The 24013-nt window shown below is 36.1% G+C and overlaps 1 protein-coding gene across 1 annotated transcript in view; it reads left to right on the forward strand.

The window, feature by feature from the left end:
* Positions 1–23797, forward strand: part of LOC104074952 (breast carcinoma-amplified sequence 3) — a gene marked incomplete at its 3' end in the record, with an annotated part of 75303 nt that extends 51506 nt beyond the window's left edge. The window contains exons 8-11 of the mRNA XM_009575270.1: positions 2583–2659; positions 15271–15347; positions 17137–17220; positions 23627–23797. Of these exons, the coding sequence (XP_009573565.1) occupies positions 2583–2659; positions 15271–15347; positions 17137–17220; positions 23627–23797 (409 nt within the window). The remainder of the gene's footprint in view (positions 1–2582; positions 2660–15270; positions 15348–17136; positions 17221–23626) is intronic.
* Between the last annotated feature and the right edge of the window lie 216 nt (positions 23798–24013).

Here is a 24013-nt window from a genome sequence, read left to right on the forward strand (position 1 = left end):
GTCTGGCCTCCTAGCAGAAGAAAAATCCAATTGTAAAAACAGTCAAAAGACAAATCATCATTCAAAGTCTCTCCCAACTAAAAAGTCTTTCCAGGTGCTAATGTTTCTTTTCCTAAGTGGTAAAAATGGAAAAGCTACTTCAAAGCTGTGTGGCTGTATCCAGGGTAGCTGCTTTTCTGGAATGTATCAGATTCTGTTATTATCCAAGGAAAGCTCACTATTTCAGATTGAGAATGCATGAAATGTGGCCAAGTGCAGTGCTAATGGTGCATTAACCATACTATAGGCTAATGGAGTCCAAAATTTGAATTTAAAATAAAACTCGCATTGCAGAAGAAGGGAAAACTGTTTATTATTTATGTATTTATACTCTAGAATCATCCATCTGGTAGTTTTCATTTATGCAGAAAGTCAGTACATCTTCAAAGGGTAGAAAACAAAAATCTACAGGATTGGGAAATATTACAATCAAATATACATACGTTTTCTAGATATACTTTACACTTGCACATGCATTCAAAGTCTTTCCGTTATTCATTTGTTAACTTTCTTTTGGGCCCTGTGGAAGAAGTTAGAGTTGATACATTTTCTTTTGTTTTTCTCTCCTGCAGTTTAAGCAATTGGAAGATACGTCGTTTAACTATACTATTTTGTCCAAAACTAATACTAATTTATATATGCAGAGTTTATAACTTTTAAAAATTGAGATTTATAAATCAGAAGGGGGTGGAAAAGCATCTTTTTCACAATGAGAGAGCTACAAGCAAATAAGAAATCCTACATTAACTTCTTGTATGACTTAACGCATCTGAATCCCCCTTGTTGAGTTTCGTGTTCTGCCCTCTTCTTTTGGCAAGTACGCTGCTCAATCTGAAAGTGTATGTGTCCTTCCCATTCTAGGTCTGCAAATCTGTGAATATGAAAGACTTTTGTCTGAAAATGTTCCTTGATTTCTACCTTCCTTCCAAGAATTTGTGCTTCTCCTTGTTTCTAGATAGAGGCATACTGATAAGCAGAGCAGCAACCGAGTCCCAGAACGAGATGTTATAACCCAAAGAGTCCTGAAAGAATGCGAGATACATAACAGAGCTTATTGCTTTAATCAACTTCTGTATTAGAGAAATAGAAAGCAGCTAGTGTTATACCAGCCTGTTGAAAAGGCTTCAGGAGTTATCTTGGGAACTACAGATGCAGTCTAAGTCTTTTGGCAAATGTGATGTAAAAGTAGTACCAAAATCAAATAGCAGACACACAGATAAGTCATGCCTATTGGAGGAGCATTAGTCCAGTTTTGTAGGTGGAAATTGTGACTCAAAACTTATTTATATATCTGAAAACATCAGCAAGCATGTGGGTAAGGTATATATTTTGATTTTAGTATAGTCCTTCACCAAAGAGTCTTACAGGTATTGAATTCTCATGGGACAAGAAGGGGGTGTTCGTGTGGCTAAACAGTTAAAAATAGGAAAAAAAAGAGAGGAGTTAGTGGCTGGTTTTCACACTGATGGGAGATAAGCATCACCCTTTATTCAGGGGTATGTTTTGAGACTGATGTGATTCATCATCTTTTTAAACATTATTTTATACTGTAATATGCAATCATAATTTTCAGATAGGTGTGTATTTTAGTCATTGAGAGATGCAATTAATTTTTTGCCACATCATGTCTTTACAATTAAAACTATTAGAACAGCATTTAATAATGCTCCATATTGTCAGCTAATTAAAAAAATACTGTCTCATATTCTTCCTAATGAGAAAATAATCAGATTCTTAATTAATTATGTCATATTGCTAAATGTTCCAGATAGCTGGTAGATTTTATCCATTTATTTGTCGGCTTCCCAGGTGGTTCTTTCATTCCGAGAGCTTAAGAACTTGGGTTTGGGAAGTCATCAATTTGGGGAAGATGTATCCCAGTTACAAAGCTTTCAAGATGCTTGACTTTCCAAATTTGGCCTCTATTAATTTAGACAGCAGGGTGTTTCATGCGTAGTTATCACGTGGCTTTTGTTCTGTTACTTTGTTTCAAGTAACGAACAGGTATTTTACGATGAAAGTGTGTATGTGTACAAGTCAATACATAAACATACACCTGTAATTTTGCTAATTGACACAAATCCTGCTTCTCTCAACTGTATTTGTGTGCTGATGCTCTTGGTATGAAAAAACCCCTGCTTTTAGTAAATAAGATGGTTTAATAAATTTGCAATGAGATGGGCAATGGGATTATTTCAAATTTAGCTTGTGTTCTACCGATTGTTGATTTGATTGTTATTTGAGTCATTGAAAGTAATTCAGGATCCTTGCAATTCCATTCTTTCTTTTTAATGGAGCTTTTACTGCAGGAGGTATATCATAAATATGCTGTGTTGTTCTGTATCAGATCTGTGTACTTCCTGAAGTGAAGGTTATGTGGTTGGGATGAGAGAGAATCCTCAATAACTGCCATGTATTGGTAACCTGGCAGTTTATCATGTAGAATTTATATTGATGCTTTTGAAACAATTACATTTAGATATTGAATCTTTAAACCAATGCATTTAATGTTTAAAGTACACGTTCCATTTCTGTGTTTTCAGGATACTTGTAGTAGTCCTGCAAGAGAAAATTGCCGCCTTTGACAGCTGTACTTTCACCAAAAAATTCTTCGTTACAAGTATGTATAATAATTGGGTTCAGTCTTTTTGGTCTAGTGGTGGAGTGAGATAAAACAGGGTTTTTTGTTTGTTTGTTTTTATTTCTAAATCCTCAAAGCAGGTCCCCATGACTTCATTTGGAGTTTCAGGAAATCTGTTGCTTCAAAAGAAAAAAAAAATCCAAGTGTTACTTTGGCTATTTTGCATGTTTATTGTTGCTGTAACTAATTTCTCGCTGTTGTGATGAGCACCTACTCTGACATCCATAGGTAGCTGAAAAATTCTTTTGTTCATTTTGCACAAACATGTGCAAAAGTTTCAGGTTTTGAGTTTCGGGTTGTACGCGTAAGCAGCCGTTTGAAAACACCTCGACAGCGATCTGCCTGCTTTTCATTTTTTGTTGTTCCTTAGGCCCAAGTACATTGGTTCTTTTTTTTAATGTGTCCTTACTTTAGCAGGTCCCAAAGTTCAGTAAAGTATTGTAGTAGAAAAACTATAGGCCACAATTTGCCTGTCGGTGCTTTTACATATATCTTGAGCATGAAGGAACTGTTCTTTTATCCCTCTGTACTCTATGACTTGCCTCTCAATAGGAGGCAATTGATTGTAATGGGTAAGGTGCTCTCCAAAATTGATATGCTAGTAGAGAAAAATGGTATATTTTCTACTGCTTGTGCTCTGCTCTGTCACTGGATGTGGTTAGGATTAGGAAGTCATTTATCTGCTCCCAAGACTGTGTGTGTTGTCTATGTAATGCTGAACACCGAGAAAGTATTTACCCCAGAAAAAATTAAAATTGTATCTTTCCAAGCAGCTAGTGACTAGTGCTACTATTTATCCATTAGAATCGCCTCTTAAAATCTGTAGATTACTGAGGGATCGTAATTTACTTTGGAAGGATCAGAGTTTTACTGGTTAAAAAGGAGATTCTGAAATTTCCTGGCTTTATTTTTGGTCACAGTTGGAGAAGTTCTAAATTATCTTTTCATATTATCTGTGTGTTTAAAGAAAAATGTAGTTAGGAGAAGCTATTTCTTGTAATAGTTTGAAGAAAAGCAGCTTTATACAGTAATATTAAAGTTGCCAATAGGTGTCAGTTTCTTCCTACGCATGGCTGTACGGCCCGGGGAGTCTGCCGGGGTTCAGTGCAGGGAGCCAAACGGGGAAAGGCTTGTTTGTGTCCTTCTATTCCTCACTCCTCCTTTTGATTCCACCAAAGAGAATTAGGGTACAAGCCCTGCTTTATTTTAGATCAAAACTAAAAAAATCCTCAAGTGTGTATTTTGACAATTCTTGTGCTTTTCTAATTCCAGTTATTGTTTGTTGTTTTTTTTAAAAGAAAGGTACTGCAATTTGTTTTAAAAATTAATCCACTGAACTGTATTTTGAGGAACAGGGATATCCTGTTCCTAACCATAACTTTGATTTGCAGTGCATTTTTGTGAAACAGCAGTGGAATTTAAAGAGGATAAAATAAAGCTTTTACAGATATTTAGCAAATTATTTGAAAAACCAAACTCCTGAAATGTCACTATTCACAGTGTATTTCTCCAGCTGTGCCGTGTTTTCAACACGAGAAACTCATGATGTTGTCAAACTTTGCTCTAGTTCTGGGGTTCTAAAGCTCAGTTAAAGACGCCCCTCATTTTGTATTGGGCATTTTGGGAAGCTGCGGGACCCAGCAAACAGCTGGAGCTGCTGCCCCCACAGCTCTTCCCCTCTTGCCATCCTGGCTTGCCAGTGGCTGGGCGTGACTGGGCAAAAAGACGTGTGCTTTCTTCCTAGGTGAATGCATTTCTTGGACCTGTGCTGGTGAATAGTTGTCCTGAGGATTTTGAAGCTTAGTTGTTTCACTTAATAGCTTATGCTATCAAACGGGTGTTATGCTCTGGCATGTTGAAGGCTGCAGTAAAGCTTTTGTCTAAGCTTTCAGATTTCGTATGTGCTGAAATCTCTTCAACCTAAGAGTATATCTTTAAAGGCTGAAGTTACTCTGATGTGTTTGAAATTTGATGTAAATGAGCTACCTAGTTAGCTGCTTAGATTTTTGACAGTTAGGCAGCTGGCCAGCAACTGGACTCTTTTGCTGTGCTTTCTTTTTTTTTTTTTTTAAATTTAGGAAAGGGCAGTGTCAGTTTAAGTTGGAAAAGTAGAAATCCTTGAAAAGAAGCTTGGCAAAAGGTCTTATAGGCCTCTTTGTTTCCATTATTGGAGCATCCCTGCTCTGCAGGACAGTCAGCCAGCGTCCCATCTGGACCCATCCCCAGCTGGACAGTGGCAGTAAGAATGTCACTGGCTGCCCAGAGAATTTTTCATCATGAAGAAGATTCTCAGCTGTGTTATCTGACTGCTTTTGGTCAGAAGCAATGGCATAAAGGGTCAAAAATATTAAATGAGGATCACTAGCCCTTTGAAGACATTTATATTACCATGTAAACCACTGTGTAGAAAAAGAAAGTCTTTTTCAAGAAGGTGATGATGTGGAAATCAAATCTTCCATCAGTATCGACTAAGTGGCATGGGAGCCTTAGAACCTCATTGAGACAGCTAAAAAGCAAACATAATTAAGCAGAAGCTCTTGTCCATTTTGTTGACTATTTATACATAAAAATTAAATGCAGAATGTACAATTAAAAACAGTGTCAGAAGTTCTGAAGTTTTGGTGTTCCTCAGAAATGCTAATGCAGCTGTGTTGCACATGAGTAGTATTTGTCTTTCTGTTTTTGTGGTTGAATGTGTAGCTTAATATATTGTTGTAATAAATACACCATAAAATATTCAGGATGTAGAACATGGTCAAGTTCGTGCTGCTATTGGAATGTTTAACTCCTGCATTTCCTCATTTTTCTTGAGCAAATTTGACATAGTACTAATCTTTTTTTTCTGTATGTGATTAGATGGAAATGTGCTGATTTGACTTGAATGGCAGAGAGCCAGCACATTTTATTTGTGCCTTTTGTAACAAAAACTCAGGGTACAGGTGCTCCGGTCTTGGTGTATGAATTTAAGACAGGTGCTTAAGCTTGAAGGGAAAACATAGTGTAGGTATTGTAGAAAAATTACCGGGATATCCTATAATCTACCCTGTGTGGTATTCTGATTTTTAAATGTCTGCTAAGGAAAGGCATAGCATCAGCCTGCAAAGAACTCATGGCAGTAACTTTCTTACGGCACTCCGTTCTCTACTGTGCTTATGCTTGGAGCCAACTCTGTTTCGTTAAGAAAGGACTTGCATCAGGGGGAAGATAAAGCTAAACAGTAATTTCGCATCCTGCCCTGTTTTAAGTGCTCATGTGGCCAAACTAAAAAAATTCATTTGATGCTTATAATAAGAATGTGTTTCCTTTGGTAGTTGTGAATGTCAAGGTGTGGATTTTAAATAGATTTTTTAAATAGTTAAGGGTTTTATTGTGGTTCACTTAAGATTTTCTTCAGAGCCTTTTTCTGAATACTGCATATGACTGAACAATCAGAAATGAAAGTGATGTACAGGCTTTTTTTTCCCCCTACTTTGCTCTAAACAATAGATGCAGAAAAGCTGAATTTCATTGATTTCTATTACATCAGTGCTCCCTCAACCCTTCTCCAAAAATGCTTACTTAGTGGAACATTGATGATTATGAATATGGCCTGATGGATACTTTCTCTGTAAAGAATATCCTTCCCACCCCCTGGGCCCTAAGTAAAGATTATCACAGATAACATCATGCATGTGGCATCATCTTTGTGTCCGATAACTAGTGCCTGCTCAGTTTCTCTGGCCCTTCCACTCCTCATATTGATATATTCTCCATCCATTATTCCCTAGGGATGAAGACAGTTATTGCAGCCATTAGCTGGCACCACATTTCTATTGATGCTGTACAGCTAGAGCCTTAAGAGGTAATTTTCCAGATTTTAGTCAGAGTACTTTATTGTATATAAAGTCTCAAAAGACTTGCCTAACCACAAGCCAAAAATTATTCAGTATATGTTAAATGCACCCCACCTGCATCTCTCAAAATAAATAAAGAAACCAAAACCAAACAGTGTTTGATACTCTAATTTGCAATTTGGATGGGGTATTCCTATTTTCACTGACATTCACATGCAAGAAATAGTATGGTGGTTTCAGTTTGTCACAGGTCTGATCTGGAAATCATCTAGGCTTTTTTGTACGTTTTTGTTAGCTTTGTTAGAATTCCTTTTCCCTGATCGGCACACAGGGAGCAGTTTGATCTCTTTGCTTTGAAGTAAAAACACTGGATGTCTTATGAAAAGGTTTAATGCCTGAAGAGTTACATTCTTCAAGAAGCTCTGTTTGTACGTTTCCCTTCTCAGCTGTGATCAGTGAGTGGCATTTATCCCGGCTATCCCACATGGTATAATAATTGATAGGATTCCTGTGTCTGTGGAGGGAGACTTCAGTTTAGATCGAAAGTCCTTAAGGCAGGTGGGAAGCGAGCTCCTGTTTCACAGTGTTTTCTTGATCAGTGAAGAGAAGCCAAGTATGTTCCTATCAATTGTACATAAGCAGTTTTTATTTTATATACACACACACATACATATGTACACACACCCCTTCATGTAATTTGTAACTGCCTTCCCTGAGAAATGTTGATTTGATCTTGCTTTTACTTTTTAACAGTGTTGTTTATAAGAACGTTTTTTCCTGAATGTGGGAATCAGTCTCTCACTATTGCAGGATAATGTTGAAATACTTTTTGAAAAGGTCTTTAGGGCAATGCGGTAGATTTATGGAAATTAATGTCTCCGGTGCTTACAGGGTGTTTTGCTATATTGCGGGAAAGTGTAATACAACAGAAAAATTGCATAAAGACAGAAACAAGGCATTGGTACCCAAGATGTATATCTATCGTATCTCCTAGTTTTGACAGTTTTAAAAATTATATGTAGAACAGGAAGTGCTGTTTGTTTCTGTGTGAGTTATTTTTATCTAAAGCACCCAAAGCCTTCATGTTAAAGGCCAAAACAAAGCCATCGTACTGACATTGTCCTGTACAGGAACAACAACTCTATAGTAACGTTATTATTTATCACTGTCCAATTCTCTGAACAAAAAAAGAAAGTAAACCCGAGATTAAAATATAGTTTGTCCTGAAATCAGTCGAATTTGTGCTAAGTTAAATAACCAAGCCTAATAAGTATTAAAGGCCACAGATGTTTTTAGTAAAAGCTCTGGTGTTGGTCTTAGACCTATAGAGTAACAGTAAAATACTTAAAACTGCCATAATAGAATTGACAGGGAAAGGAGGACTCTGTAGTAATAATAGTACTAGTCGTAGTAATAATAATAGCAACAACAATAGCAATAATAATGATGATCATAAATCAAATCTGTGGCCCTTCCGCAAGCTTGTATGAGAGAATTCTGTTCTTCCAATCAAGGCTAGCACAAAATGCAACTCATTGCAGGGCTTGGGTCTCTGGTGAACATGACGTGTGTTATGAATATTGCCCTGCAAAGGCAGGCGATGACGGTATATGTAGAATTTCTAGCTTTACTTTTTCACTTTATTTCTAGATGGGTTTTCTTGGTTGTTTAATAGTGATAATGCCACTATGATTTAAAAAAAAAAAAAAAAAAAGAAAAAAGAAAAAGGCCCTTGGATGGCAAGCATGATTTCGCAGTAGGGTCCATCCTGCTGGTTTGCTCTTTTGCTCATTTTTTATGGGTGATACTTAAACAGAAGGAAGTACAAGAACAATAGAAGAGTTTTGGAAAGTATGTGACAGTGTGAGAGTAATAACATTTACATAGGGCCTTTCATCTAGAAGGAACCCAGAGGAATTTATAAACAATATTACTTTATACAGTTTATAAACAAATAAATTTGGTTTGCTTGGTGATGCTAAAAAAAAAAAGCCCAAACAAACAAAAAATACCAGATAAAACAACTTATATGACTTGTTTTCCTTGGTATAAACAATTCCTTTGCAACAACAGTATCACTCTACCTGTTATTTATTGTATATACCCTTTCTGTGCTCTCTGTCATGCATCTGTTTTCTGGCTGCTTTGAATTGCAAGACTTAGGAATGCAGTTTTGTAATTTCATTACTATAGGGTGCTGTATATTTCATAAAACCTAGGAAAAAATTACTACTTGATTATAAGCTACATCCAGTGACTGAAAAGTTGTATAGCTTTAGTGGGTTATTGTAACTATTTATTTAGAAGTACACAACAGCACTGCTTCAGAGATTTTTAAAGTGATATCTGGCAAATACCTCGAATGATTAAAGGCAAATAATTTTAGTTGAAAAGAGTTACGCATTTTGGAATTTGCTCAGAAAACTGTTTAAAAACACTGTACGCTTAAGATGGCATATGTCATCTTTAATGAACCTCTCTACACACCGAAAAATCTTTGTTTATCCAGTAATCTGCTTTCTCAGCAAGGTTTCACTTACTTAGCTTTGCCTTAGGATGTACGTTAGCCTTGGAGATCTCTGCCCTGACCAGTGTTCCTTGCGTTTGCTGGCTGTATCCTACCCCAATGTCATATCCATCATACTCGAAAGAGATGCAATGTCTTCCATGGTTTGGGATTAGAGACAGAATCCTAAGAAGATTTTATAATGGTACTGCCCATACCCACATACTGTATAAACACTCACACAGAGAAGTAGCTTGAAATAAAACTGGACAACACTAGTATGCTTTCCTCACAGATACAAGGTGTGGAATATCCATTAAAAAATAAAAGTTACAGTAATTATGAGGATAATTCTTTTAACTGATGCCAAAAAAGGATGAGTATGTATCAGTGCAGAGGAAATCAGAGAGAATTGGGGAAAAGAAAGCAGTGAAAATTATGGAAAAAGGAAGTTTTCCTATTAAACTGACAGCGGGGAAAAAATAAAGACAGAAAAGAACAACTTACTAAAATGGTTTTCATTAAAAAGTAAAAACAAAGTCAAGATAGAGGGGATGAAAGCCTGGCAAATATCACAAACAGATTTTTTTCATTTTTTATTTCTTTTTCTGGACTATAAAAATAAGTGTAGAGAATAAGAGTTCTTACAATCTGCTGTGAAATTAAAAAACAACCGGTAGTGTCTTAAGATAAGCACGTTGGGATGTGTTTGAAGAAAAGCAGTGTTCTGGATGCTTCTGATTTGGCTTTTTCATTCCCTTTTAGCTTTATTCATTCGCATGTTAATTTGCAACAGTTTACCGCGTGTCATTTTACAATGCGTTTTAGTGAGGTCTGAGAAGGAAATACAGCTGTACTCTGGGTAAGCAGCCATATTCACTTGTGAGTACATCGTTATGTGAACTGAAAATAACTTCTGACTTAGCTCAGACAAGTTCTGACTGTTAGCATCAGATTTTTCTAGAGAGAAATGTTGCCTTCTAGTGCCTATTTAGGTCTGAATATTTTGCCATGATGAGATCGTCTTTAGCTCTTCATTAATGGAGCCATTCAGTCTGTGTAGGATGTTTCTGAAGAAGGACCAAGTGACAAAATTACAGCCTTAACTATGATAATGCTCACTTTTGGGGGAAAATTGTTATTGAAGTATTGGTCCTCCACCTCCATTGCAATTTTTTTTTTTTTTTTTAAACAAGTCATGTTAGTATGTATTATATTTGGTATAAATGCAGAGTCCCTTAGAGCACATACATCATCTGTACTTCATGAATGAGAAGAGCACATATATAGAACACATCCGAAGATATTGATTGGACTTGTAGCAGTATCATGGGTAACAGAGATGCACAGCTCTGGTCCTCCTGAAGAACTGAGCTTTTGAAAGTTGGGATGTCTGTAGACTTTTAATTGCATCTGGGATTCCAAAGATTGTATGCTTGCATGTGAAGTACTGAACTGCCAAGTTTTTATGGATATTAGGAATCCCTGCAGTGTTTAGCCCCCAACTCTCCATCCCATACTGCGCTTTTGGGTTTATGTATATGCTCATATATGTATATATATCTTTTTTTAAGTGTTTTTCTCATGAAAAAGCTGCGGAGCTTGATGAAGAGCTGCCCCAATACAAATGGTTCAAGTCTTCATAGCGGCATGTTTTGTGATTTATTGGCTTAATCTCTGTTATAGCTGACATGACTTTTAATGGCCCTGTTCCTCTTAAACAGTGTTTTCCCAATGCGCTGTTTGTTTAAAGGCTAAGTGGGAGGAGAGGAATGTGTTGCTTTTCTCTTCTTGGCTGCTGTCTGTGTATTCACACTGCCATTACTGAAGCTAGAGGATGAGCTTTTTAAAAATAATTTAAGAAGAGGACTGGAGCCTTAGTTTTCTGTAGGAGCATAGATCAATGGAAAGATCCACAGTCAGAGAAGTGCGTATTTGTGTGAGTTTTCAGAATGAGTAGAGGAGGTGATTTTGTTTATTATGGGCATATGGATATGAATCTCCAAAGGGTGGTAGAGATTTCATAAAAGTAATTGAAAAATAATGTAAAATAAACATGCCTTCTCTCTGCTCACTCATTAAGCAAACATTTGTATAGCTCTTTGGAGAACTTTAAGTAACTTCTAGGATTCCTGTGTTCTCAGTAAAACCAAATAGATAAAGTCAGCACAGCAGCAAGAAAGCTAAAACGGTCTTTGAATCCAAATAATCACAAACTACATGCTTATCTCAGATTATAATTTTATAACTCCGTTACTAAAAAAAAAAAAGACAGGAAGAAACTAAGAAATTGTAATGCTAAAGAATTTACCTATGGTACCATTTCAATGTAGGTAAAACTTGCATCTTGGAAACAGGAATACCAAGGCACAGAATATGAGGTACCAGGGTGTTGCCCGTGAAATCCTCAGCTGTTAGCCAAGTCCCTGTTCAGAGGGAGCCTGGAGCCCGTTTCTTATTCATCAGTGTTGCTTAGGCCAGCACCGGTTGGAGCTCTTGGGCGTAGGAGCTTAATCAAGTTAGCAGAAAAACTTGCACTTCAGTTCAGACTTTCAAAATAGTATTTTTCTACTTTTGTCTTTCCAGAGCTTTAAAGTAGTGCATTTCCTCTGTGTGTCATTATAAAGCACAGAGGGAGAGAGTAACTGTGTACTTAAAAACATTTTAAATAGTTTCCAGTAGATTTTCACCTATATTTTTGTGGATGGTAGTCCCAGCAAAGCTTATTCTAAGATCAGATGTTTTTTAGTACTTGCTTGATTTGCTGTACTTCTGGAAGGACTTTCCCCGAGTGATCTTTTCTTGGATGACCTCTCCATACTGTCATTAAAACTTGGAAACTTTGGTCGTCTTGACAGTTAGTTCTGCATTCTCATTATGTTCATTCCTATTGTAAACATGCTAAAATTGCTGCTGTTATTGCTTAGAATGGATTTTTCCTCAGTTGTTTTGAAGTTTAGTAGAAATAGAAGTTAATCTTTAAGAGAGTTGGGCTGGTAACGATTGGATGGCCGAGCTTGATAGGTCACGCTGTGTCTGTCTTTTCATTTGCCTAGTAGATGATGTTCTGCTGACTCCAGCTGTTTTTTTGGAAAGTAGAAAAACAATTTGCTTTTCCTTCCCATAAAGTATAACCCTTTGTTTATCCTTGTACTGCTGCAAGTTTCCAAAATGCAGAGACTTGCAAAGAAAAGAAAGGGAGGAAATAGCTCTTTTTTTACGCTTTTTTCATATCTGAGAGTAGAGTTTAGTACCGAGTTGAATTGTTGACCTCTGTGGAGGTTATTATTAGCGTTGGCTGATTTGTGAGCGCGGCTGTGTTTGATTGACTGAGTCCAGTTCATGGAACAAACTACGTACAGTGGGTTTGCTGAAGACATTTGCAGTTTTTTCTAAGATAACTTTACACTTCTTATTTGATTAATTTTTTATTTGAAGAATAATACTTTTTGCGGTTCTTCGTTTACTTCAGTGAACTGAAGTAATTGAGAACAGCTCCCTTTTCCAAGCAAGACGTTTCTTTTTGTTACAAGTTGTTGAATTGCTTGGGTTTTGTCATTGCAGTGCGTCTGTTGGCTGATACTCCTTTGGTTTTCTGCTGCAAGGATGTTACGAGTTGCTTGCAGAGTTTGGGAAATGCACGTGACTGATTCTAAATCACTGTAGAGATTTATAGGATGAGGGGCTATCATCTGATAGCTTTTAATGGTATATTATATACATAAAAGGGAAGAAAAATAAATAAAGTTTGGGGGACCCGAATGTCTTTACTGACCCAGGTAAGAATTGCCGAAGCAGAAGTCAGCATTAAAACCTTACTGGTCCTGATCTATAATGTCATCGGAAGAACACATTTGTATTTACAACCTAGGGTTGTATTTACAACCTTTTTTTGCTTGCTTTGTTCCTTAAGAGGCTCTGGCTACCCACACTTTATGCACTTTTGGAATGCAATAACAATTGTGGCATCATCTCTTCAGAATTCGTTTTCCTTCCTGAGATCAAGACAGTGATAAGGTCTTACAAAGTATTCACTTGGTTTTGCTTTCCTGGCCTGAGATGGATTTAATTGGATGAATTGCTGCTTATCTCCTTCCATTGCTTTATGACCTTTGAAATAGCTTGCTATGATCTTTCAAATTTTGCAATACTCTCACTGCTCTTCTCTAAAAAAATGAAATAAGGAGCTGTTTATCTTAGACGGCATGAACAGTATAGCAGCTGTTTCTGCATGTGCCCAACAAAATGCCATCAAATGTGTCTTTAAGTGTTATCAAATGTCAGTTTAAGCTTACACCTACGTGCTATAGTTAACACCCTCCCAAGCACCTTTTTTACCATTTTGCAAGCCTTGAAAATAATGCCATTAAATTTTTAAAAGTCCGTTGTCCTCACTAAATGTTCTGGACAATTTGGGGGCCTGTTCGAAAAGACCCTGATATTTGCAAAAAGAAGGCAGCGAATAGGTTTGCTTTTTCTCACTGTGGTTGGCAGATCAGTATCTGAGAGTCTGAAACAAGAGACTTTGGGGAAATAGAAGCTTAGCTAGCTGCATTTTTTTTTTTTTTTTAAATGTTGCTTCTCAGAATGCAGTGTAGGATTTTATGCAATAAATTGCAGTTGTTGGTTATATGTGTTCTTCTAAAATGCTGTTTGCCTGATCTCAGTGCTCCTTACGCCTGTGATACAGGATCAGCTAACCAGGGCTCCTTTCAATGAGAAACACGTCTGTAAGTTTTTAAATGTTTTGTTTCTTGGCCAACCAGTGAGAGAATATGAATTACTAAATTGTCTATATTAGCCTAAGAACTGATGAAAACAGAGATTAACCATTCGCTTGATAGTCCCCTCCTTCCTCCCATTCTCCCCCCCCTTATGCAATATTTCTTTTTTATATATATGTTTTAGTGTACCAGAACGGATTTAGGTCTGGCAAATGGTGTTATGCACGTGGCTGAAGGCCTTAGTTTACTAGCTTAAATTTGAACACTCAAGCTCAAATCCTGTTATCAAGGCCCTAATCAGTAAACAGTTTTGTGGCTTCACCCGAATTACTTCAGTATCTGAACTTCCAGACTCTTACCTTGACAAAGGATCCCACTGAAATCAGCCTGCTGGAACCACGCAGCACGGACGTTTACAGTGTCAGGGCTAGAATACTGAAGTTCAGATACATCAGTAGGATTTGGGCGCTGAATGCAGGCAAGGGTTACGTGTTGATGTAGAAAGAGCAGCTGTCCACCTGGAAGAGCTTAATTTAAAATGACGAAAAACAAAGAAGGGGAAACAGGACATGGAAATAGGACAGTAATAGCAATTAGGATGAGGGACACCATGCTACTTTTAATTGTTGATTACTTAAGCTTTTCATTTATGTTTAAGCATTATCTAACTGTTTTCAATAATTTAAAATTCTGTATTTTTAATTTTAATAGTTAATAGTGTGATATTCTTGGTTGTTGTTTTGGGGGGAATTTTTTTTGGTCTGGGTTTTTTTGTTTGTTTGTTTTTAACTCAGACTTTATATATTAAATTGCATTTAACATGGGCCTGATTCATTTTAAGCCTTGCCATATTTTCATTCACAGCTATTTTCAGTGGCTTTCTATTATAGGTATTTTCACCTTTTAATTCTCAGGAATACTCCTCTATTTTATGTTCATCTTTATGCGTGTGTGTATATCTATTTTAAATGATAATATAAAGGTAATGAAAAGCAGGTGAACAGTGGAAAATGTGCCATTGATTTTAAAGGAATTATGAATTCACTCACTGTGTAAAGTTAAGTGTGTGCAAAAGTATTTTGAAGGCTAAGGGCTTGTATATAGAATTATTAAAAACAAAAACAAAAGCACAATACACCCTTTCGTACTACAAAAATGTTGAAGAGATTGAAGCTAACTGTAACCGTTGACCAAAAGAAAGACATCAATCAAGTAAAATTAATTAAAATGTGAAGATACAGAACTAATCCAGTCAAACTTTTAAACATCTCCCTCACCCCACTGTATCAAAATGGCATTAAAAAAATGCAAACATAAGGAGAAATGAGTATTTACACATAATTAACTGTTCAAAATAGCTCATCTAACCACAGTCTTATCTTTAGGAACAAAAATGCAAGCATTTACTGAGTGATATTAGCAATTGAAAGGTTTTTGTTTAGACTTTTTGTTTTCTTGGCAATAAATAAAATTCTTTGTAAGAAGTCATTAAGATATTTCTTAATGTTGCCTTTTCAAACTTTTCAGGCTGCTATCCTTGTCCAGGGCCAAACATGAATCCTATTGCTCTTGGAAGCCGTTGGCTTGCTTATGCAGAAAATAAGGTAAGGAAAGGTTTAATTTCAAAAAATACTTCTCTGCTTCTAGATTTCATTCTAGGTTTTGTATATATAGAGGGGAAAAAAGGAAAGAAAAAGTCTCAGAAAAAAGGTATTTGAAAAAGATGATCTGTAAGAGGACTTGCATAATGATGACAAACCTAATCTTTGACCCACACTGGTTGTGCTTTGGTATTCATGTATGTCATATCTTTACTCTGCACATTTGATTTAAGCTCATGAACTTGGAAGGCATAAATATGTTAAGTAAGTAGCGTAGGCAGAGAAGACAGCTATCAACATGTGTTTTCAGTGAGGTCACTCAATCAACCCATTTTGCATTATAAAAGTTTAAAGCACTTAATTATAGACACTTCTGAAGGTAGGCAGGTGAGGATTCCTAAATTCTATTTGGGGAAACTGAGTCTGGACAGAGCCAGTGGGTTTGTCTGAAACAACACAGCAATGCACTTTGTACATTAGGAAATAGCTTTAAAATGCCCACTTTTTAACATCTTTGCTGAAAATGTTAGGCTCCAGGAAAAAAATGAAAATGTTGAAATAATTTTTCTTATTTCTAGAGGAAAAAGAAGATAATAAATCCCAAGCAAAAAAAAATTACTCTTCGCCCAGCCCTAGGCCAGAGAAATGATTGTGTATTTAAAGCTTGAAGTGTTTGAAAACTTTAAATTCAGCTTCTAATGCCTTATTTTTATTTCAAAGCATATGGTTTTTTCTCCCTTCCACCTGTGACTGGAATAGCTCTTTCTAGAGCCAAACCAGAAATTATCAGAGGCAGACTTTAGAAATGTATTTGTTGTTACACCTTTTCAAGCACAACTGATTTCTTTCCAAATTCAGGCCTGCCTTTTCTTTAATGCCACGCCTATGTGGTTTTGTAAAACTTAACCAATCAGCCTGGGATTTAAAAAGTACTGCTGCCAAAAATATAAGCCACTGATCAGCAAAAGAATTATATCACAAAAGGAATTTAAATGGCTTGAGTGTTCCCAGGTATATTCACTGTGGACTTCCCCTTTCTCCCTAGTTTAACTATTTTTATTTAGATACTTAAATATAAGCAGGAAAGGAAAGCCTGTAGAAACAAATATATCTTACAGTGTTTTTTAATTTTCTTTTACCTAGAACAGTTAAACGGGCAACATGTTCTGTGTACAAGCAATAAATATCTATAGTTTTTTTGCCATTTTATTTAGTCAGAAGCACAGATTCTATTGTTAGTTAGGGTTCAAAGGCAAAAACTCCTTTTGTAGGTCAATCGCAGGTAGAAGAGTCTTGTTTTGATTTATTAATTTTGAAGGAAGGCAATATAGAGTAAACCCCATGTACATTCCTTTAATCTATTAAACGTAAAGTTTAAAGTAGCGCTTTTCCTTTGTCATTTCTTTGCTTGCTAGTCATAAAAAGGAGGGGAAAGCCACACTCAGATTCTTAGAATGTCTGATATTTAATGTTACATATACATGGCTAAAGCTTTTGATTATATTTATTTAAATTTATTTGTGGTATTGCTGCCAGACCAAAAATCCCACCATTTCAAAGTTTATGAATTCTTAGTGACTACTCATCTTGTAATTGAAAACTGGAGTTGAGTATGCGACAGTCTGGGTGGCACCCAGAAGATTATAAAAAGGGGTTAAGTGTCTCAGCAGGGCTTTTTGCTATTTGTAGGAAAAAACACACCACTGTACATGATAAATAAGAGCTATGGTAATGGGTTATGGGTTTGTGTAGTTTAATAGTAGTTACTTGGTTGCTGTCTGTCTTCTTGTAGCTGATCCGATGCCATCAATCCCGTGGTGGAGCCTGTGGAGACAACATTCAGTCTTACACTGCCACAGTCATTAGTGCTGCCAAAGTGAGTACATCATCTGCTGCTGGGAGAGGTTATCATGCAAGATAATTATTAGGTTTCCCTGCTGAATTGTACTGTGTGTCATCACCCCCCCCATTCACAAAAGAGGAAAACACAGTAAGAAACATGCTAGCATTAGCACCATGCATATGGTCCAAATCCTGAAAATCTCTGAGTAGCCATTGTTTTTCATAAAGTATTTCTGTCCTTCTGAACTGATTTTTTTCAAATTTTATTTATTATAAACAGCTATTCATATTAGTGACCCAGCTGTAGGAAAATCATAGTGAAATGCATTTCTATAATGGCTATTCATAATATTACAAGTTTACATGATTAGAAAGCAACATTGTGAATTCTTAGTCTTTTAGCATCATGAAAACTGACTTTACAAGTGCTTGGTGCTTTTTGGACTCAATCACACTAGCATTATATTTTTTTAATCTCTCTGAAGGATGACAGCACAGTACTGGAGCTCATTAATTACCTGGCAGCTTTCTTTGAAGGTTAGAATTTGTTAATGACTGTTTACATATAGGTTCTATTGCCTAGTTTTCTAGTTCAGATGACATTATAATATTCCTCTGTTTTCAGAGAAATGTCTGGGTTTTCATAGTATCAAAAGAAGACCATGGCTCGGAAAAATCTTAAACAAGCCAAAGAGTATGCAGAACTGTTGTTTTACTATTTCCATCCCCAATCCTGCTCCTTTCCTTGAGGACTTGCCTGCAACATTTTGCCAAATAATTTTTTTTACACACACACACACACAGACACACAAAGTGTGTTTTGGCATTGTCTGGCAAACTTCGTGCTGATTACAAGCTTTCATTGTAACCACTAGCCTTTTCATTTCTGATATGCGCAACAAAACAAATCTAATAATAGGAATTAAATGACAGCACAGAACAGAAAGCTCAGCGTCACTGAAGAAAACAACAGTTACAAGAACCCACAAAGAGAGACATAGGGCATGCCATCTCATGTAAAAAGAAAACATAAAAACAAACACATTCCATCAGCATAGTTTTGGACACAATCTCACTGTGGCTGGAGGAGGAGAAAAATCACAGTTTTTTACATTGTTGAGGAGAACTTGAATTGCTGTTCTTAAGACATCTGAAATTTGCTGTATCTCTGCATACTTTCACCATCGGCAAAAAAAAAAAAAAGGGGAGGGGGGAAATCTCCCCATGCTCCTTCAATCTCAGTGTCATTACCATGTTTTTTATAGCACAGATAAGTTTGAAAAACCAACTGGCTTAGCATGATCAGCCACAGTTATGATCAGATGTGGTAAAATCTTACAAACGGATCACTGTACTGCCAAAGCCAAGCCTAGTCATGACTGAAGAAGAACAGGCCAAAGCTTTCTTAAACCGTATAATGATTGTCAAAGCATTCCAGTAGGCATCGAAGACTAAGCACTATTCTGTCTAATCTTTTTTTGACAGACTAAAAAAAAAAAATCTAAAAAAGGAGGACATCTGTTGTAGCCCTTACCCCCAAAGATCGTGGATAACTAAGTTTTAAAGCCAGTAAGGACCAAGATGATAACCTTACCTCCTGAGTAGTGCTAGCCAAGGATCACAATCCAGAAACTCCCACATAAAGCTGAACCTGTGTAAACACTGAAGTAGTGATGTTGCATCATGTGAATAGCTACTGAAGATAAAATGTGTTTGTAATCATAGGGAAGAAAAAGATTGTTAGCGTCTGTACAGAGATAAAGTAATCGTGAAAGTTAGGAAAACGGATGATCGTAAGGGCACAAGCTCCATACTACTTTGTATTTTGTCTAGCACGTTGCTTTTGCTCTCGCCTGGCTGTTAGATGTTACTGTAACAGACAAGATTAATACTAATATACTTTTAAATATTTGCATGATTTGGCTCTTGAGTATATCTCAGCCTTACTGTATTAATTTGTTATTCATGTCCGAGAGAGCAACACTAAATCTGAAATGTTTGACTTATTACTGATTTCATTGAATCTTGCTTACTATCTAGCAAGTTTTCACCTCTGGTAACTGAAATGCTGACTTTCTTATTGGCAAATATATACTCCAAATATCTGTTGCTCTTTGTCCATCTCATTACCTCACCACAAACTTGACTTAAGTCAGTCTTCGTTTATAAAACTCTACTGCTGTTATATCTTATCAGCCTGCAATGGTTTGTAATTCATTTGCTTTGATCAGCAGAGGTATTAGCTTTTTTGAAAGTGGATGTCCTTTTCTGTTCCCTACATTTTTGGTTCAGAAGAGGTTCCATAAAAGTTCTTGTTCTGTCAGATTATCTTGGGTTACAGCCTTTTCTCTGTTTGGGTTCCAATTTCTTACTGAAGGAAGTGAAAGAACCTTCATATAAAACAGAAAGATAAAGCTGAGAGCAAAGAGTAATTTCAGCAGGGTCACTTTTGAGAATTACCTTTCAGATCATCTGTAGAAGGTCTCAGTGGCAGTACAGAATATTTACTTTAATGGTATTCCCTTTGATGAGAAATGTTTTTGAATGTCCTGGTAATGAACGATGGGTTTGTCCTCCATGTGATGTACTGCTGTGTACTATATTTGATGCAGCAAATAAATTTCCTCCTTAGTCAAATAATGTAGGAGTCAGAAGCTCCCCTGTTAACCGAGAATACCAGGGTCAAAATTGTGGTCATGTTGGAGTGTGTTGTTTACTGGTGCCAAAACTGTCGTTATTCTGGTAACGTTATGAAGAATTCCTTTACATCATCTTCCCATTTGATTTATAATTCCTAGAAGGATTTTATTTTGAACACTGAACTTTCTCCTGTTTCTCTTTAGATGCATCTTGCAAGAGCATGCTTTCTGCTGTTGCTGGAAAACACACGTGCATTTTTTTCCTAGCTCAGTCTCTTATTTTCATTTCCCCACATTTCTTTGGTGGCTTTCTGTCTGTTAATGTTCTAAAAAGCTTTGATAATTTCTGTAATTTGGCCAAGCAGAAAATTTCTGGAAATAGAAAATGTGTCAAGATTTCAATTTAGGTTAATGTTTAGCAAAGGTAAAAAATGATGCCTTTGGAAAAATGAAAATGTTGTTCCTTATGGGATAAAGAATCTTTTCACTCCAGTGGAACAAACACAGTAGACATAGAATATCTTTCAAAATAAACCCCATTATTACTTAACAGTATTAGTGATGGGACAATATTCAGGTGCTTGGTTTAAGATAAGCATCCAAATGTGAGGTTGCTTGTTATAATTATCCATATTTATCCATTTTGGATGCAGCAAGGAAGGGGACATAGGAAAAGACATTCTTATGTCTCCATGCTTGGTTTTTTTGTACGTCTTGTTGAAGAGAGGTTTGGTCCCAGCATGTCCCTGGGTGAGTCGTATTTCAACTCACTCTGTTCAAGTGGTGCTCATGCAGACCTTCTCCATCATAATGTATTCCTAGCGGTTAAACTTGCCATGCTGTTTAAGATGGATTTGCTAACAGGTTTTCTTTCCTGTCCTACCTCTTTTCAGAATATGGGCAAGAGCAGGAAAAGGAAACATCTTTGCGAAACATGAGCGTTTCAACAAACATTTAGTTTGAACTTGAATCTATAATTGATTGTATGTTCATTTTGTTGAAACTAACTGTGAGGCTTTCATATTGTTGATTACCAAGACATATCTTTTTAATATCTCTTTCTGCTTTCTATAGATTTTTCATTTGTAAACAAATAAGTAATGTAAAATGTATTTATTATGAGAAACAGGAACAATATATTGTTTTGTCACTAAAAGGATGTAAGACCTTTGTTGGAACAAAACAGCCTAACAGGCACTGAATGATGCATTTTAATTTTGTCATCTAATTAAAGTTGTACTTATTTTTCAATTAAATGAGGTATGAGTGCATACATTTATTTTAATTAAATATATGTGTTTCTTTATATTTGAATGAATGTGAACAGTCTTATTTTTAAGTAGATAGGGTACATGTGAGCATGTACATGTGAGCAAGTAATTTCTGTGTTTGCACAATGTGCATCATTGCTTACAAAAGGAACTGGATCAAGTATTTTAATTTTATTTATAAGAAAATTTCACTGAGTATGCAGGTTCCCATCAATGAGAAAGGAACTGGGACAGTGCAAACTTTAACCTATTTCATTTAAAATGTATTTGGTCTGTCAAATGTCTAGCATCAAATTATAAACCAAGTTCTTCTCACCTCATAACTTCTTTAGTTGATTCTTTCTCCATATCTTTTAATCCTTTTAATATCTTTTAATAGTAGTAAAGTGATTTAGCAAAGGCTGCATCTGTTTTCTCTTGTTACCTGATAACTTCTTAATGAGTACTAACAGCTTATGTGAGAGCAAGGTCATTAGCTCTAATGGATGGAGGGGACAGCTGATATGGCATGGGAAAGGTTAAAGATTACCAGAGAAGTTTTTGCAAATATACACATAGCACAAAGAAGTAAGCGCCGTAATGGTTTTGCACTGATATTTCTAAGCTAATGGCCTTGGCCACATCTTTGTACACCTATTACTTCTCAGTAGTCCTGCAGTCACAGTCTACTCTAACATGTAACAGTAATTCATTTTGCTAGATAAGCATGTTAATTTTTTTTAGAGAGCTATAAATTTATACTTGGTACTTTGTCATCCAATTTCACTAGTTATAATTTTAAAAATATTTTCTAAAGTAGGTTAATTACAATTCTTGGTCTTCTAACTTGCATAGGTATTTTGCCATATAGTACTTCTATACTGATTTCTCTTTTCTGCTGTATAAACTACCAGTGCATTTTTATACGATTTTAATTATTGGCCAGAAAACTGCCTTGTCAGTTTTTGTAAGGAAAGCGTGTGTTGAAATGCATTCTTGTGATGGCATTGGGTCTATTTTAGGCCTATTCCTCAGATATCATTATCTGCTTTATGTTACGTTTTTCAGTCTTCGGAATTTGCCACTGGTAAAATTTGTTTTATCCTCATTTGTTGTATCTGAGTATAAAAAGAAATAATAAGAAACAAATGGCAGGATATTACTAAAGACTTTAAACCCCAAAGACATTCCTATGATAAAGGCATGGCTCGATTTTAAGTGGTAGTATCTCCATTAGCATTAATGGGGTAAGTACATCAGCTGAGGCATCTCAGAGGTTAATCAGGCTTCCTGGCTAGATATTGCCATCAATACAGTGTGGCGCCTAATTCTGTTGGCCCTTCAGAGGTTTTCCTGACAACACACTAACAGACTTTGTGTAAGTCATTTCCTATGAATTATTAAAACAAACGTTTGGCTGCTAATTGATGAACACTAATGTGTTTTCTAATCACTGCAGTTTGAGATTTTAGCACTAAACAAAGCAGTTGCAATTGATTTGTGGCTGCTTCTTGGTTTCAGCCTGTGATCTGTATGGTTTTTTTCCTTTTCAATTTAGCAGGCAGCTTAGCTTGTCTTTTTAGTTAAGAATTGGCTTGTTATAGTGTCATTCCATTCTGATCTCTTTTGCTATTTCTTATTTATATTGCATAATAAATCTGCTCAATTCTTTATAGGCAAATAAAGCACAGTCCTTGACTCAAGGAGAAAGTATTTAAAGTTGTAGTTTGGATTGTGGGTTTGTTTTTTTTTTAAACCTATATCTCTCCTACTGTGTGTACTCTCCCACTTTCTCCAAATAAAATAACATAAAAACAATCTTCAGCATCTTTAGATAATAAAAGCTGGTGCAATGAATATTTTTTCAAACCCATGTCTGAAAAACATGCAGACTATGGAAAGTCACGTTATTTTTAATGGGAAATGCGTGTACTTTTTACAGAGTTATCCCTTCTAGTACCTTGAGCATGGCGGTTTTAGTTTTGCTTGGTTTGAGTTCCTTATTCAGTTTTAATGCTGCAAAAGGCATAATTGCTGAGAAACGAATGTGTCTGTCATATCTACCAAAGGCCAAATTCCTTGTCTCTTGCACTTGTGCAGAAGACATAACTATTTCAGCATTAACCATTAGGGGCTGTAAGTATTTCTCTATGTAACACTGTCTTCCTCACGCACCCATCTTGGCTTCATCATTTGATTCTTCTAACTGTCCGTGCTCTGTATCTCTTGGAATAAGTCAATAACAAAGTTAAAGAAAGAAAAAACTGTAACATTTAGACAACATTAAAATATTTCTTTTTTCAAGAATGTTTTGGAAGCATTTAATTCCAAAACAAAGGTGAATACTTCAAACTAGTAGGATGCTTTATTTTTTCAAGATATTTCTCTTACATACAGCCTTTTGCAGCTGATATATCACTTATAAAAACATTTGGTTTGTGTGCTTCTGGTGCACACAATCTAGTTATATTAATTGTGTTGAGGAAAAAATCCAAGATAGATCCACAAAACAGCCTTAAACATTACTTATTGGTTCTCTTTCTTTTTATAGACGATAAAGACTGGACTTACAATGGTTGGGAAAGTAGTTACGCAGCTGACAGGGACGCTGCCTTCAGGAGCAACTGAAGAAGAAATTTTAGCTCATAGCAACATTCGTCGAAGTCCTCTGGTGCCTGGAATCATCACTATAATTGATACAGAGACAGTTGCAGAAGGGCAGGTAATACAGTTTACACAGAAACAGAATGTGCATTCATTTTCATGAAAATCTCAGGAACATCTATTTTATGCTTTTGAAAATGAAAAATATGAGATTTTTGCTAGGTCAAAAACTTTTACAGACATGCGCAGCTGTGATAAGGTCCTATTTGGGACTGAAATTAAGCCAAAATATATATTGTCCTTAGAACATATTTATGTGACGTTTTGACAACAT

Source organism: Fulmarus glacialis, unplaced genomic scaffold, assembly GCF_000690835.1.
Source record: "Fulmarus glacialis isolate BGI_N327 unplaced genomic scaffold, ASM69083v1 scaffold22270, whole genome shotgun sequence".
Taxonomy (NCBI): Eukaryota; Metazoa; Chordata; class Aves; order Procellariiformes; family Procellariidae; genus Fulmarus; species Fulmarus glacialis.